The 16,651-nt window shown below is 26.8% G+C and overlaps 4 protein-coding genes across 4 annotated transcripts; 1 reads left to right on the forward strand and 3 right to left on the reverse strand.

Moving 5' to 3' along the window:
* Positions 1 to 744: 744 nt before the first annotated feature.
* Positions 745 to 10,538, reverse strand: PmUG01_03016900 (conserved Plasmodium protein, unknown function; the record flags this gene model as incomplete). The annotated part of the gene is made up of 8 exons (XM_029008797.1): positions 745 to 770; positions 917 to 1,007; positions 1,316 to 1,429; positions 1,946 to 9,226; positions 9,660 to 10,115; positions 10,260 to 10,282; positions 10,351 to 10,385; positions 10,528 to 10,538. The coding sequence occupies 8 exons, from the start codon at positions 10,536 to 10,538 to the stop codon at positions 745 to 747; spliced, it is 8,037 nt and encodes a 2,678-aa protein (XP_028859388.1).
* A 1,038-nt stretch (positions 10,539 to 11,576) lies between these two features.
* Positions 11,577 to 12,977, reverse strand: PmUG01_03017000 (conserved Plasmodium protein, unknown function; the record flags this gene model as incomplete). Its single annotated transcript, XM_029008798.1, has 1 exon — positions 11,577 to 12,977. The coding sequence occupies one exon, from the start codon at positions 12,975 to 12,977 to the stop codon at positions 11,577 to 11,579; it is 1,401 nt and encodes a 466-aa protein (XP_028859389.1).
* A 723-nt stretch (positions 12,978 to 13,700) lies between these two features.
* Positions 13,701 to 14,841, forward strand: PmUG01_03017100 (methyltransferase, putative; the record flags this gene model as incomplete). Its single annotated transcript, XM_029008799.1, has 2 exons — positions 13,701 to 13,727; positions 13,903 to 14,841. The coding sequence occupies 2 exons, from the start codon at positions 13,701 to 13,703 to the stop codon at positions 14,839 to 14,841; spliced, it is 966 nt and encodes a 321-aa protein (XP_028859390.1).
* A 397-nt stretch (positions 14,842 to 15,238) lies between these two features.
* On the reverse strand, positions 15,239 to 16,630 carry PTH2 (peptidyl-tRNA hydrolase 2, putative; the record flags this gene model as incomplete). Its single annotated transcript, XM_029008800.1, has 5 exons — positions 15,239 to 15,288; positions 15,604 to 15,655; positions 15,864 to 15,938; positions 16,040 to 16,218; positions 16,408 to 16,630. 5 exons carry the CDS (start codon positions 16,628 to 16,630, stop codon positions 15,239 to 15,241), a joined length of 579 nt encoding a protein of 192 aa, XP_028859391.1.
* Between the last annotated feature and the right edge of the window lie 21 nt (positions 16,631 to 16,651).

Below are 16,651 nucleotides of genomic sequence, written 5' to 3' on the forward strand. Positions count from 1 at the left end.
AATACATACACTTCTTCAAAGTAAAAAAAATTAACAGAAGTATATAATTGCATCAAGCATTTGAAGCGTATTACGCTAAAAATAACTCGCTTTTTGTGCACTAAATCGGTAAATACAAATAAATATCTACCCATATAATAACATCAGTACAAACAAACGCCTTAAATAGGTAAGTATATAGATAAATACTTAAATAACTAAATAGCTAAATGGCTAAATCATAAATATAATGTAGCATATTAACACACTCCTCATTATAATTTCCTTTTTTTAAAATTAAGCGTGTTATTTATGGTAATATATGTTCTCAAAAAAAAAAAAATAAATAAATAAAATGAAATGAAATAAAATGAAATGAAATAAAATGAAATGAAATGAAATGAAATAAAATGAAATAAAATGAAATGAAATGAAATGAAATGAAATAAAATGAAATGAAATAAAATGAAATGAAATAAAATGAAATAAAATAAAATAAAACGAATAATAATAGAACAAGCCTATATAATACAAAAAAATTGTTTAAGTTTTAGAATCGCTAACAATAATGCACATATATGAAAGTACAAAAAAAATCAAACACTTTAATTTCACTTAGGAAAAGTTCAGAACGTTAAGATGATATACTTGCTTCGTCATTATACGCAAACGTTTAAAAGGGAAGAAGTGACTCATTTATATATATATATAGACATATATGTATGTACATGTATATATGCAAGTAGCCTTATTCTGAAAATGCGGCTAGAGCGTACCCATTATAATATTACCTGCAAAATGAAAAATGCATTTTGTTTAATTGAAAAACGTCCTCTTTAAAAAAGTGCATATATGTATGTATATATATATATATATATGTTTGTACATACGCATCTACACGTGTACATTTGTACACACATATTTGTACAGGCGTTACCATTCAATTCGTAGAGCTCATCATTTGAGCTGCTAGTCTCGAATGCATATTTCTTATTTCGGCTTAAGTTGTATGCCTTCAATTCTACAGGCTGTAAAAGGAAAGAATTTAGGAAACAGGAAATAAATAAATTAATTAATAAGTAAATTAATTAATAAGTAAATTAATTAATAAGTAAATTAATAAATAAATAAATTAATTAGTAAATAAAAAATAAAATAAAAATAAAAGGCCTACATTAAATAATTAAAATGTATTTTATTCAAATACATATGTGTACATTTCACTCAGTGAACAATTTAGAGACAGTATGTAAAATGTCTAAAAAGAGTTTTTGTTCTCATATGTTTTTCTTTTTTTTTTTAAATGAATTCGTAAACATTTAGCTTAATATATTACGGCTTGGAAAGTTCTGCTGTAGATTCTTATTAACTCCTTTTTTAAAAAAGCCCTTTCTCGTCGACAGGAAATAATCAATTTAAAGTATTCCTTGGAATCATTTTCACATAATGCCTAAAATGGATACAAAAAATAAAATATAGTAAAATAAAATAAAATAGTTTTGAAGCGCTTTATGAACTTTTTTTTTAATTGAGATGTTAGGTTAGAACATGGATAAATGGGCATATATGTGGGGGTGCACAAATATGCATTTACGAATATATGAATTTATATACGTATTTACGCAATTACATATTTGCTTATATATAAGCGGTAGTATAAACCAAAGGGGACAAGTTACATAAAAGTCAACACTAATTTTGATGTGATAGTGAAAACAGCTTTTCATGCACATTATTGCCTTTGTCCTTTTTCGTCTTTCCTTTTTCGTCTTTCCTTTTTCGTCTTTCCTTTTTCGTCTTTCCTTTTTCGTCTTTCCTTTTTCGTCTTTCCTTTTTCGTCTTTCCTTTTTCGTCATTCCTTTTTCGTCTTTCCTTTTTCCCTTTTCTCTTTCCACTTTTCATTTTTTCTTTTTCATTTTTTCCCCATTTTCCCCTTTTATAAGAGAAAAAAGGAGCACACACTTACGTCGATCTTTTTGAAGGCATCAGAACTTAAGCAAATTCCATTCGTGTGAGATGTAAAGTAACATGGAAAGGTGTCAGTCTTACAATTATTTTCAATTGTCTTCATATTACTAGAAGAATAAATAGTTACCTTCATGTTAAAATTTCCTTTCATATTCACGCGTTTTATATTAAAATAGTGTAGATATACTGTTATTATATTTATCTTGATGGTTAAAAACTGTTCAACCACCTTATTCTTCCTTTTGTTAGAAAAAATGCTGTCTTTTCTTTCAGTAAAGATTGCATTTTTTTTTTTGCCAGATATCAACTCCTCTTTTGTCGATTCATTGTTCATTTTAACTTCTTCCTCCTTACTTTCCATATTTTGTAAATTTTCTAAATCTTCGTAAGAATATTCTATTATGTTGTTGTTACTTGAATAAAGTGTACGCTTTACTTGAATTATTTTTTTTAATTTGTCAGTAAAGCTGTCACTTTTTATTTCATTATTTGACCATTTAAATATTTTTTCTTTTTTTTCATTTAGAATGGGTTGTTCATTAAAATCGTTTGCATGTTTCTCATTTAAATTAAAGCTGGTTATTGTTTTTTTTGTTATAATTTTTGGAAATTTTAATTTTTCCCCATTATGTTTCTCACAAGTGGTAATATTAACATCCGCATTAGAAGTTGTAGCAGCCAAAGTAGCCATGCGACTATTTTTTTTTTTTTTTGCGTCATATAATATTTTTGGGGTAACATGGGACTGGTTTTCACTACTTTCATTGTAACTTAAAATTGAAAACTGGTCTTTTTCCGTAAGTTCGCCAAAATTGTACTTTTTTTCCATTTTTTCTAGTTTTTCCCTTTCTTCCTTTTTTTGCTTCTTTTCTTTATTCTTTTCATATTTCTTTTTTATTTTTTTTATTTTTCTTCTGTTTTCCTGTTTTTTCAAAAATGACATGTGTAAATTGGTAGAAGGGGGAAAATCTTTTTTTTTTCTTCTTCCTCTGCTTGTTTTCTCGCTTGTCTTACTTCTTCCTATGCTCATTTCCCCTCTTAATTTGCTTCTTCTCCCTTTGATACTGTGCATTTTTGTGCTAGGAATATCCTTTTTAAGGTACTGCTTTTCCACAAAAAATTCAAGTGTTCTCATAGATATATTTAAGCTTTTTAAATCAACATAATTTGAATATTTTCTTAGCTTTTTTTTACTTGTTAAAATTGGTACATCTGTTATTATGCCTGTTTTTTTTCCATATAAAAAGGAGGCATTCAAATTGTGAAAATCCTTTTCACTCCCCCTCCCATTGGTATAACCCTCTTGTTTACTTAATTTCTTCACCTGTTCCGATATATTTTTTTCATTTATATTTTCTTTGTTTAAACTATTGAACATGATGTTACCTGTTTTATTTTGGGAACGTGAAGTTTCTACTTTCTTTTTGATCCTTTTTTTTTTGGAAATGCTTTCATTATCATGCCAGTTTTTTAAAGAACTACCTTTTATCATTAGATTGGAATAAACTTGTCCCCCTCTCTCAATCGGTTTAGAAAATAAAGTTTTATCTTTTTTCTCTTCTTCCTCTTTCCCTGTAAAGTGTAATATTGAATATGTCTTATTAGACCCCCCTATACCTTTATCCCATTCTCCCCTATCCTTTATATTGTTACTATGTTGTATTAAATCAGGGGTGATATTTCTCTTTTTTTGACCATCATCATATCTAATCTTACTTACAAAATTATACTTATTTCCCTCTTTTTTAGCCAAACACCCTAAAATGGTTTCTTCCCCTTTTGAATTCGATGCAAACGACATGTTTAATTTGTTTAATCTGCTTAACTTGCTTAATCTGCTTAAACTGTTTAATCTGCTTAACCTGCCTAATCTGCTTAACCTGCCTAATCTGCTTAAACTGTTTAATCTGCTTAACCTGCTTAATCTGCTTAAACTGTTTAATCTGCTGAGGCACTTTCCCTTTTTATACATACGTTTCTCCTTTCTTCTTCTCTTTTTTTCTTTTAAATTTTCTTTCGAAAATTTATGGAATTCTTTTGCAAAAATAGGAGAAACTCGTTCATATAAATATTCATTTTCCTCATTAAGCCAATTTGGGTATATTCTTATCGTATCTTTCTTAAGTTTACATTTTTCATATATACCCTCTACTTTCGCTTTTTCTCCTGTAAGGTTTTTCCCATCTTTGTCTCTTTTTCTTGTATTTTCTTCTTCGTAAAGTATTTTAGAATATATCCCCGTTTTATTGCCATTCATTTCTTCTTTATTTACTGGATATACTTTATTAAAAGCATTTCTTTCAGAAACGTGCACAATGCTGTCGACTATTCCAGGGATCAGTTTGTTATTTTTATCCATACTACAGTTACTACTGTCGTTATTACTTACGCTACCATTAATATCTTTTTTTTTATGATATATTTTAGTTTTATATTTGTCCTTCTCCTTGTGCAACTCTTCACCCTTAGGAAGACCCTCACGCGTAGATTTGTCCCTCTCAAGGGTAGTCTCTTCCCTCTCATGGGTAGTCTCTTCCCTCTCATGGGTAGTCTCTTCCCTCTCATGGGTAGTCTCTTCCCTCTCATGGGTAGTCTCTTCCCTCTCACGGTAGTGCTTTATAAAGTTTTCACTTTCGTCAATGGAAACAACTCTATCATTGTCAAAACAACTTGTTATTTTTTTTCCTTCCACCCCTTTCTTAACATCCTTGTAATTTCTGTTGTTCCTCTTTTCACTTTCAAAAGGGTCCAATGAACTATAGCTGTCACTGTTTTGACCTTTAATAACATGGCTAATATTTTCTTTCCCCTTAGAGCTAATTTTTTTAAAACCTGCCGTTAAAGAGTTTTTTAATTGTCCGTAACGGATAATTTCGTCTTGGATATTATTCGTGCTTTTCCCCTTACATATATACACTTCATTAACTTTTGGTAACGTTTCATTTTTTATGGTAAAATTTTCATTTATCTTCTTGTCATTCGACAATTTTGTAGTGGAAATGTTTATATCAGTTGAGCTTTTCACTCTTCTTGGACTTTTTAATTTGTTTCTTTCTTTTAAAAATACTTCCTTTTTCTTCTCTTTTTCCATAGAGTTTCTTATTACCACACTATATTGCTCGATATTTGTAGAGTATTTGTTTTTTTCAAAATATTTACTCTCACAAGTAAAATCATCTACTTTTAACGCTTGTTTTGGCAAGGGTGAAGTTACATCATATGTACTAGTTCCATTTTCATATTGTTCTTCTCTTCTATTTAATAAAAGCATATCTCTATTGAAATTATGCTTCAATGTGTTCTTCCTACTTAAAGGGGAAAAAGCAGTGTTTTTTCCCCCCTTTTTTGAAAATACTATCATTTTTGTAGGTAATTTTATACTACCTCCCCCTCCGTTACACACTTTATTATAGGTATCACGTTTAGATAATAAATTCGATTTTTTTCCAAATGTATAAACATTTCTTTTTTCTAATTCCTTAACTGCCCTAATGCTGTTATTATTGTATGGAGTAAATTTGTTCTTATGCGTGTTTTTACCCCAATTATTCTTTACAATTCTACTTATATTGAAAGAGACATTTTTTTTCCCCTCCTTCTCCGCTGTTGTATTAAATGTTATCATTTTATATGGCTCAAGATTGTTCGAAAATCTTTTCATATTTGGAAATGGAATAAATGTATCTACAAGATTGTAATCATATTTTTCATTAGTTTCTTCTTTGTATACATCACAAAAATTATATATTTTCTCAATTCTTGAAAATAGCTGTTTCTCCTTTTCAATTGATTCTTTTAATTTAAGTGTGCTCTTCATATTAGTTGTCAATTCGACCTTATATCTTACTTTTATATGTTTATCTACTTTTTCCTTATTTTCTTCAAAGTTTCTTATTATTAACATAGTTAGAGGCAAGCTTTTTGGAGCTTTGTCCAAATAAATTTTGTCCATTTTTTTTATAGGTTTCGTATAACTTGTTAGGTCTATATTTTGCGTCTTCAGTTCTTCTCTCTCTATTTTATTACACCTTTTTTTACTACCCATTTTTTGTATTTTTTTTTTAACATTTTGTTTGTTTGATCTTTTTTTTTTTTTTTTTACAACAAGATAATCGTCACTTTTGTTGTATGTCCTTTTTGCCTTTACATGTTTAGAAAATATTTTTAATATGTTTTCTATTTCATTATCGTACTTTTTCTTTTTCAAAACTTTGTACATTTCTTCATGCATAATAAAAGCCCTTTTTGTAAAATTATCTCGAACACTATTCTCTAAAGATGAGCTTATCAGTACTTTTGTTCCCCCTACACCACCAGGTACTAATTTATTATGTAATAGTACATCTGTATGTAATTTGTTATTACTCCTTATTAAATCTTTTGTATTATCATCCGAATAGACAACATTACTTTTGATTATGCTGCTCTCTTTTGGAATATTACCAATTGCTGTAAAATTTCCTTCTTCATGTTTTTCTCTATAACTAGAATAGTCATAACAATACTGTTCGTTCTTTTGCACACAACATTGCTCTTCGCTTGATTTTCCTATATACATTTTACTGTAGAAATTTATATAACTTTCCCTTCTGTTACTATAATGAATCTCGGATGATGATGAACTCAAGTGCGAACTCTCATCGTCTCCGTAGTACTGTTCATCTGCTACCTTGTCATATTCATTCATATACAATAACGAATTTGTAGAAATGGTTCTATAACTCTTTGCATTATCTATATTGCCCCTACTTTTAGTATTTTCTTTCCTCAATTTTTCATAATTAACAATGCCATAATAAAAATTTCCTTTTCCATTTTTGCTGTTTTTAGGTTTTATTTTTTTTTCTCTATCATTATCATCATCATCATAGTAATCACTGTTAGTAGTTCCTTCTTCGATATTTACATTTATATCATTTCTTTTCCTCTTTTCAATAATTCTTCTAAACTGCGTATTAGTATATATGTTCTCCTTTGAATATATATCAAGAGTATTTTTACATGCTCTTCTTGTCTTCCATTCACTGACATGTCTATCTCTATCGTAATTCTTCTCACTTCTTTCAAGACTGTATATTTCACTACCTTTCCGGTCTTCCCCGCTTTCACGATCTGCTTTTCCCCACACAACTTCTTCATTTTGTTTCACTTTTTCGTTCCATTCGTTATTCAAATTCATCTTTTCATGTGATATGCTATTACTCTTAATATGGATACTATCTGTAGAAGATTTGAAAATATTTAAAATTCCGTAACTTCTTTTTCCCCTGTTCTTTTCACTTCTACCATTAGTATGAAGCTTAGTATATGCCTTTCTGCCACTTTTGTAATCTTTATCATAGTTCAATTTTTCAATATCATTGCTTCCGCTTTTTTCTTCCACACACATTACTGAGAAGGTTTCCATATTTGAAAACCTTGGACTCACATATTTATTTGTTTCCATATTGTTATCTTCATCGTGCATATAATGATAACTGTCCTTTTTTTTCTTCTTCTTCATTGATATGTTTTCCTTCTTCTTTTTTGTTTTTTTTTTGAAATTTCCCTTTTCTATTATTTCTCCTTTGGGCTTATTCATATCAAAGTAATAGTCTAATTGTTTGTTCTCAAATTTATGCTTTTCATACAGGAGAATTTTTTTTTTTTCCGCTTCGTATGATGACTCTGTCCAATTTTTTTTCTCATTTATCATTTTGTTTTTTTCTACTACTTTTTTCCCTAATTTTCTATTGTCTGGTTTTGTTCCTCCTTTTTTTTTCCTACACTTCTGCCTTTTATCTGGTCTCTTTTTAGAAAATGATTGTTTCCTTTCGTGCGTCATTTTATTCATACTTGGTATTTTTTTATTGTACCATTTTATTATCCGCGAAACACTTGCTGCAGATTTATAAAATTTCTTTTTTGTTTCATACTCACTTTTTTTCTCATTTTTATTAGAAAAATTTAAGATATCCTTATTATGGCTTTCCCAAGACGTATGTGTATCATCATCATTATGGTCTTCACGGTGTAAATTTGTTTGAGTTAGTTTATTTCCTAGTTCTACTTTATTTAATTTGTTGACTATGTATTCCTTCGCTTTATTCTTCTGTACGTTTACGGATGTAGTACTTCCTTCACTGTCAGTGACAAGATCAATCTTTTCCTTAACAGTGTAAAGTATACCTTTAAAACTTTTATTACTTTTATTTTCTAGGTTTCTCTGGTAATTATTTAAAATTATATTTTCTGCCTCCATTTTTCGTTTATCACCTTGTCCAGGTAAATCTAAGTTTTTAATGATATTATTCTTATTCGACCTATTTATCTTATTAGACCTATTTATCTTATTCGACTTATTCACCTCATTCAACTTGCACAACTTACTTAAATTTTGTTGACTCTCTAAAAAGGATTTATTATGCGTCAATTTCAACTTTGTTCTGTTAAATCGTTCACTATTGTAGAATAATTCGGGAGTATATTTTATCATACCTTTCTTAGTTCTACTTACGGTAGTATTGTCACTATTAGGTGAAACATAAATAACATGTTCGTTCTTACTATTATCTAAATCACTACTAAATTCTTTTGATATATTATTTACTCTTTTTTCTTTTTCTATATGTATATTACCCTTATTAAGCTCTTTATGATTACCATAATTTTTTGTCTTTTGTTTTAAATCTGTTTCTTTTTTCTCACAACTTAATACTAAGGGTATTTTCTTCTTGTTTGAATCAAAATATGTATTTTTGTTTTTAATATTTATAAATTGCTTATTTGGAATTTCCTTCTTCATATTTCTGAAAAATTTATCTTTTCTATCTGTTTTTATATAATTTCTAGAATTTTCATTCATGAGTTTAAAAGCTGATCTATTTTCTCTCTTTGCAGAGAGATTTACATCTGCACTTACGTATATGTATTCTTTATCTTGATTACTAAAAATTTCAGGAATACATTTCTTATTATTTGAATAGGGAGGAGCATAAGTTCTTTCCCCCAAATGAAACAAAGACTGTTGAATTTTATTCTTCTCATTCAATTTACAGTTGTTTTTCCTCAAAATGCTGATATCCGAGTGGCGATTATCTGGCGTGTCTTCAGAGGAACCTATATATGTATGTATATATATATATGCATATGTATAGATGTATGTGCACAAATTATATAAATGCTTGATAAAGTAAAATTTCCGTATGGTTAATATATAGTCTTTTTTCAAGTAATTACATGACATTCTATTGTTAGGAATGCCTTCATTTTCGCTAGTACTTTCCTTCAGTTTAAAATCCTAGGAAGAACAGAATATTTTTGAATAATTCTTATGTTAATTCATATGGATGTATATGTATATGTAACCATATTGACAATTTCATAGAGTCTTATTTTTTTCTTAAATAGGATAAATACTTTTACGGGTAAAATATGCACATTAATATATTATCTCTCCTTATGTCTTATTAGGTAATTTTTATAATTTAAACAGATATAAGAACTATTTAATGTACGATGTCATTTCTAATATATATACATATACACATGTGTGTATGCGTATATATATACATGCATCTATGTATAACTACCGTATATAAATTTAAAAAAAAAAATATATAATATAGAATATAATTTCTACGTGACGTATTTCATAACTCTGTATACTTATAATTCTGTTATTTAAGTTCTTTCTCCCCTTTTTAGTTTTTATTTTTTTCTATGTAGTTTACTTTGTCGTCCGTTGTAGAGTTTTCAAATAACAAATTCTCATCAAAATATTTTACTCTGAGTTTATTATAATACTCACATAAGTCATTAATGAATTTTCTCTTAACATTTTTAATGAATAATGTTCTGTCATCATTTTTTTTAAGTTCTTTGAAGCATCCAAAATTTTCTGTGCAACAGAACCTGTTTTTATTATATTTCTCTTTAAGACAGAAGTTATCCTTATTAAATGGTTTAAGCCATTGTTCAGTATTAGCTATATCAGAAAAGGGTTCATTCAAAGTAGCTAATGCATCGTTTTCATAATAACTCTCATTATTATGTATCCTAGTTATTAAACCGTTACAGTTTATTTCATTTGACTTTTCTTCTCCCTTGTATGAAGTTCTTTTGGGGTGTAAATTATGAAATGCCAAGTCAAAGATATGGTCAACATACTTTTTCCTTTTGTCATGTACCTATAAATAAGTATACATATATATATATATATATATATATATATATATATATATATATACATACGTATACAAATATACATGTGGGCATATATGGATACTTTAACTCGCTTTTCTTTCCCATTTGAACTTTAAAATTTTGCACACCTTATGGCTGGCTTGTAATATACCTATATAACAAAGCAAAAATGTGTGAATAAACGGCTTGAACAGATTTGTAAAAAAAATGTTTTCATACTTTTTAAGTTTTCATATAGAAAGGGAGAATCTTCACTGAAAGAAATAAAGAGTTTAAGAAGAATAAATAATATAAAATTTTATATTTTTAATTTATGTGTAAGTTAATTTATTTTGCTCTTTTTTTAACGAGCTTAATATATGCTTCCTTTTTTTTAACATTTATTTTTTTGTTTACTCGAAGCTCATTGTTGAGAGAATTATAGACACAACTAAAAGTGCTAATGTAACTTAATGTTTTTCCAAAAGCAAAAGAACAAACATAAACAAATGTTATTTTAGTTTATAAATTATAATATTAACAAAAAACATATTATCTTTTTTAAAAATAATACAATGAAATAGATATTAAAAAATAAAATAAAAATACTTATATACATATATATATATATACATACATACATACATACATACATACACACATACATACATACATACATACAAACACACATACAATCGAACACCCACACATTAATACAGCTAGAAATAAAAAAAAAAAAAAATTCATACATACATACGAACATCCGCACACTTTAAAATAGCTAGATATAAAAAAAAAAAAAAAAAATTCTGAACGTTCAGAATATGTTAACGTTGTTTCATATTACATTTAAAAATTAACAAAATGTCTGACCGTCCATTTTAACTATTTCGAAATTTCAACATCTAAAATATAAATACTGTAATACACCTTTTTGTATATATTTACCATTTTGTGAGTAAAGAAGGAAATAAAATATTTAACCATTTTGTTATACTAATTTTCCTTATATATATGTATGTATGTATGTATATAGATTTTATTTTCTCTACTGTTCTTTTTTTTTTTTTTTATATTTTATTCTTTTTAACCTTCATTTTATTACTCTTAAAGAATACAGTTCATAATTTTACACAAATAAATGAAAATTTTTTTTGAGAACTACAATACAAAAATTAGAGTAGCCATATGATCCATTGTTTACTTAAAAGTAGTTGTAAGCACAGATGAAATAAAAATTCAGCAAAATTATAACATAAAAAATGGTTGAATCTATAACTTAATTTTTAATTTACAAAAAAAAAAAAAAATAGAAAAAAAAAAATAATAAAATAAAAGTAATGCAATAAAAGTAATAAAATACAAATAAACAAACTAATTATATTTACAAAATAAAAGTCTTCTAAAAATAGTAAAAAATAAATGCTTACTCATCCAAGAGAAATACCTTGTTCCCCTATTCGTTTTTACAATTTAATTTGCTTAACCATATTTAACAATTCTGGTACAATGTTTTTAAAAGGTTCCGATATAAGAATACAATTTAAAATTGTATGCACTCGCGCAACACAAATTATTATGATATATACCATTTTTTTATAAGCTATGCAAGTTAAATAATTTGACAATATTCTCCCTACATAGTACATTAATCTTAAATTGTTTTTTATCTCATTATATAATTCTATCAGTAAATACTCATCATTCTGTTCTATAACATCATAAAATATGGATAAAACATAATGCAGCTTCTTTAAATAATGTTTACACATAAAAAAAAATTTCAATTTATGATATGTATTATAATTGCTGTTCAAATACTTTTTAAGAAACATATATTCATTAAATAAATTGTTTAGTATGTTTCTAAAGTTCGTTTTGTACGTAACAATAAAACATTTTACCTCAACACATTTAGATAAAACCAATTTAACTATGTCCTTACTAACATTATTGGTATGCCCTAATTTATTTTTGCATTTATATTTTCTTATTCTTCTTTCTTTCTTTACCTTTATGTCTGTTATATTATTCGTATGTAATTCAACTACACATTCTGAATTGCTCGATTTTTCTATTACATTATTTGTATCAGCACATATATGTACTGTTTTATTTTCATATGTATTCGTCGAATATTGTATTCTGAATATAGTATTAGACGAATTACGTACGAATTTTTCAGTTTTGTGGATGCTTTCTAGTGAGTTTGCTTTAACTATTTCCTTTTTTTTTTCCTGAAAGTTTGCCTCACATTTTTCTTCTAGTTTTGCTTCGTATTTCGCTTTGCATTCTACTTCATATATTTCTTCCAGCTCCGTTGGTTCATTTTCCTGACACGTGTCATTTTTAATTTTATGCCTTTTTTTAAGTATTTCCCCCTTTGTCCTTATTTCTTTTGTCATAGCCCCCTTTTTGTCGTCATGTCTAACACTTTTTTGCTCGTATTGCATATAAGTTCTATCCTTATTCTTATTTATTATTATTTTTTTTTTTTTCTTCTCCTTCCTTATATCTGTTTTGTTTCTTATTATTTTTGTTTTTTCTTTATTTTGTAAAATATTAATTTTTTCAGTGTTATGCTTCGTTTTTTCCTTTCTCTTTGCTCTCTTTTTAGTAACTCCAGATTTGTTGCTGACCCTCTTTGTAATATTTGTTTCTTCTTCATCGGTTTGTTTTACAATAGGGCATAAATTTTCCTGCTTTAATTTTCTACATTGTTCAGAATTTTTTCTTTTCTGTTTTTTGAACTTTATAAAATTCCTAACAGTATTGAAACAATTTTTCCTTTTCAGTATAAGTTTCTTTAAATTGCATAATGATAGTACTTGGTTTTTCCCACAAGTTTTTTTCTTACTTTTTGTCATATTTTTTTCTTACTTTTTGTCATGTTTTTTTCTTACTTTTTGTCATGTTTTTTTCTTACTTTTTGTCATGTTTTTTTCTTACTTTTTGTCATGTTTTTTTCTTACTTTTTGTCATATTTTTTTCTTACTTTTTGTCATATTTTTTTCTTACTTTTTGTCATATTTTTTTCTTACTTTTTGTCATGTTTTTTTCTTTTTTCTCTAATATAATTTGTAAAAATTAAAACGTCATAGGACTATGAAATAAAGGTCAAGTGAACATCATTTTTAAATATTAACCCTTTTTAATTTGAAGCTACCTTTTGAAATTAATAGAATATAAATATTTGAATATTGTATAAATAAACATTAAACAAAAAAAAGATTTCCAAGTAAAATAGCGAACAAGCTCTTCACAAGATAATCTACTATGATATTACATATATGTTTGCCCTAATGCACGGTTTTTACAATATACAATACATTCATATATATATGTATGTACGCATGTACCTCTGGATGTACATATATGTATATATCATGTTAATATATAGGCATATATAATTATTATATGCCTTCTGCGTATTATGGAACGTATATGCAGTAACTTCTGAATTTATAACAGGGAAAGGGGCATTAAATTAAGGATATATTTTGAAATTTTTTTTTTCCTGTTTGTAATTTTTTTGTATTATATTTATTTTGCGCACATACTGATGAATAGAAGGGAAGAAAAAAAAAAAAATGTTTACACTATCCTCTTTTAAGAAGGTTAAAGATAGGCACGCATATATATGTATATACCTCTTTGCACGTTTAGAAAATTGAAAAACCTGTACATGCAACACGTTTAAGGTTTATCCCTTATAATAGCATACTTTTCCAGTACCCCCAAAGCTAATATTTTCAGTATATTTAATTGTTTATGTATGTTTTTCCTTTTTAGCTGCTTATAGGCGTGACAAGTGCAAATGTTGGGGTGGTGTTAAGCTGTTTTTATGTCTTCAAAAAAAATAGACCTTTAAATGATAAAAGTATAAATGAACCAAGTGAAAATTTTCGAATTAAAACTTTTGACGAGCTAGCCAAAAACTACGATGAAAAAAATGATTTCATAGAAAAAATTACATCCATAAACAAATACAAAAAAAAGAACTTTCGAAAAGTGCATGGTGTGGTACTAGAAATAGGAGCAGGGACAGGAAGAAATTTTTCCTATTTAAAAAATATAGAAGCCTTAGTATGTGTTGAAAAAAGCGTAAAAATGTGTGAACAGATAAAGAAAAAATTGGAAAAAGAAAAACCAATTTACCCTGTTTATGTTATAAACAATGATATAAAAAATAGTCTTTTCAAATCTAATGTTTTTGACTGTGTTATTTCGTCTTTTACATTATGTTCTTTTGAACATGTGGACGAAAGTTTACAAAAAGTATTGGACATAATGAAACAAAATGGAAAATTTTATTTAATTGAAAGAGGTATTATTTATAACAAAATCATAAGATATATTTTAGAAAAACTGGATTTATACCCTAATAGGAAAATACCATGGGAATATGGCTATTATGAAAATAGAGACCCCTTAAATTTGTTAAAAAAAAATAACTTCAACATTGTTTTTAAACTTATAAAAAATGCTGGAAGTATTTACATAATAACAGCGAAGAAACATACTATCTCTTTATCTTATAGCCAAAGTAAACAATTTACTAAGGAAGAAAATAATACCAATACAGTTACACATAACCATAATATGCCAAGCGAAAATAATAGCAACAAAAAATATATTCAACAAACAGTTCAAAAGAAAACTTTTGATATTGATAATATTATATGCCAACAAAAGGGTATTCCCATTTATTACTATTATAAAAATGTTTAACAAAAGTTTAGAAATGTATGTAAAATTACGACTAGAAAAAAAAAAAAAAAAAAAAAAAAATTAACACTTTTAGTTATACTAGATGAAATTTTATTCTTAAAAAAATATACATATTGCTAAATGCCCTTTTTTTTTTATGTTTTTTGTTTTTTTTCCTGTCTTTAAGAAATTATTTGTAAACTTTAAAAATAAAAAAGAAGAAACTGTTTATTTGGTTACTTCCATGATGCGAAAAAAAAAAAAAAGGTTACACATGGATAAAATATATATATATATATATATATATATATGTATACTCAAAGCAAACCAAAAAAAAAAGCAAAATTAATATGAGGGTAAAAAAAAAAAATGCAAACATTACTATACTTTTTAAAGGGTAATCATATATCTGTAACTTCTATAAAAGCTTAAGCTGCCCAGTTATATCGTTAACTACTTCATCTGGTACTATAAGGAAATAATGAAAAAAAAAAAAAAAAAAAATTAACTTTTTAGAGAATACAAAAACCATATTTTACCACAAAAAAATTTTAAAATAACGTATTTTTTTTCACAATCTCAGTAGAATACTATCTTATGTATATATATACATAATATATATAAGTATATAAGTTTATACATAATATAAATATGTATATATGTTTATACATAATATATATATGTATATATGTTTATACATAATATATATATGTATATATGTTTATACATATATGCTTCAGTATAAAAATAAAAGTTCTAGTTTTTAACATATACTCATAATACCCGGTTCAATAGCTATAACTGTTTCCGTGTTTGGCTCAATTTGTGTTCTTCCCTTTAACGGAAAAAAAGATACAAACATATGTGCTAAAATACGTGTGTTCATGAATGCACAGAGGAATTGACATACATGTTGTCACACTAATGCATATATAAAGGAACACAAATGTAAAAACACACCAAATAGATAAACACATACATATAACGCAAACAAAATGTGCATATGTATGCCAAAATAAAAACATCACTGGCTTTGCTTGTACCGCGTCAATAATTATGGAGGTTATAAGGTTTTTCATTTTTGCCTTTCTCTCAATTTCATACATTTCTTCTGCGCTCTAAAAATAAAGAGATTTTTAATAGGGAATTAAAAAAAAAAAAATGAAATAAAATAAAAGCAAAACGAACCGAAGTAAACAAATAAATATTCGCGTCTTACTGATATTTTAAGAACTATTTTTTTTTGTCCCGTTTTTTTCCACACATCGAAGTACGTCAAGGCACTTTGAGAGTTTCCGCTATTTTTAAGTTGATTTTTTCTTTTTAGCATTTTCTCGTAAACTGATAAGCATGCATGACAACACTGCGAACATATTTTTCCTTTGTTCATTTTTATATCTGGTAAAGAAGCACCAGCAATATAAAAAAAAAAAAAAAAAAAAATGCAATAGTGTTAGAGAAACAAAAAAATGTGTAGGATAGTTGGCGGAAAAAAAAAAGAATGATAATTAAAATTAGATGGAAGGGAAATGGCTAATAATGGGGAAGGGGGGAAATATAGCACTAAAAAACATGCTTGCATTTTACCTGTCCTAACACAGAATACCATTTTACACTCAAGGTTATATATTGAATCAATATTTAAACAAGTTTCCTTTACTTTTAAAGCACTTCTTTTTATTTCCTTTAAGTACTTAATCAATATGCCGAGTAAAAACCCACATATAAAGGTAAAGAACATAGTAAGGGTACTATCATATCTATCATTTTTTAAATTACTTAAATTTAGCTCATAGCTCTCTGAATTCATAAGTCTTAAATTCTGGAAAAT

The sequence above is a fragment of the Plasmodium malariae genome (assembly GCF_900090045.1).
Source record: "Plasmodium malariae genome assembly, chromosome: 3".
Classification (NCBI taxonomy): Eukaryota; Apicomplexa; class Aconoidasida; order Haemosporida; family Plasmodiidae; genus Plasmodium; species Plasmodium malariae.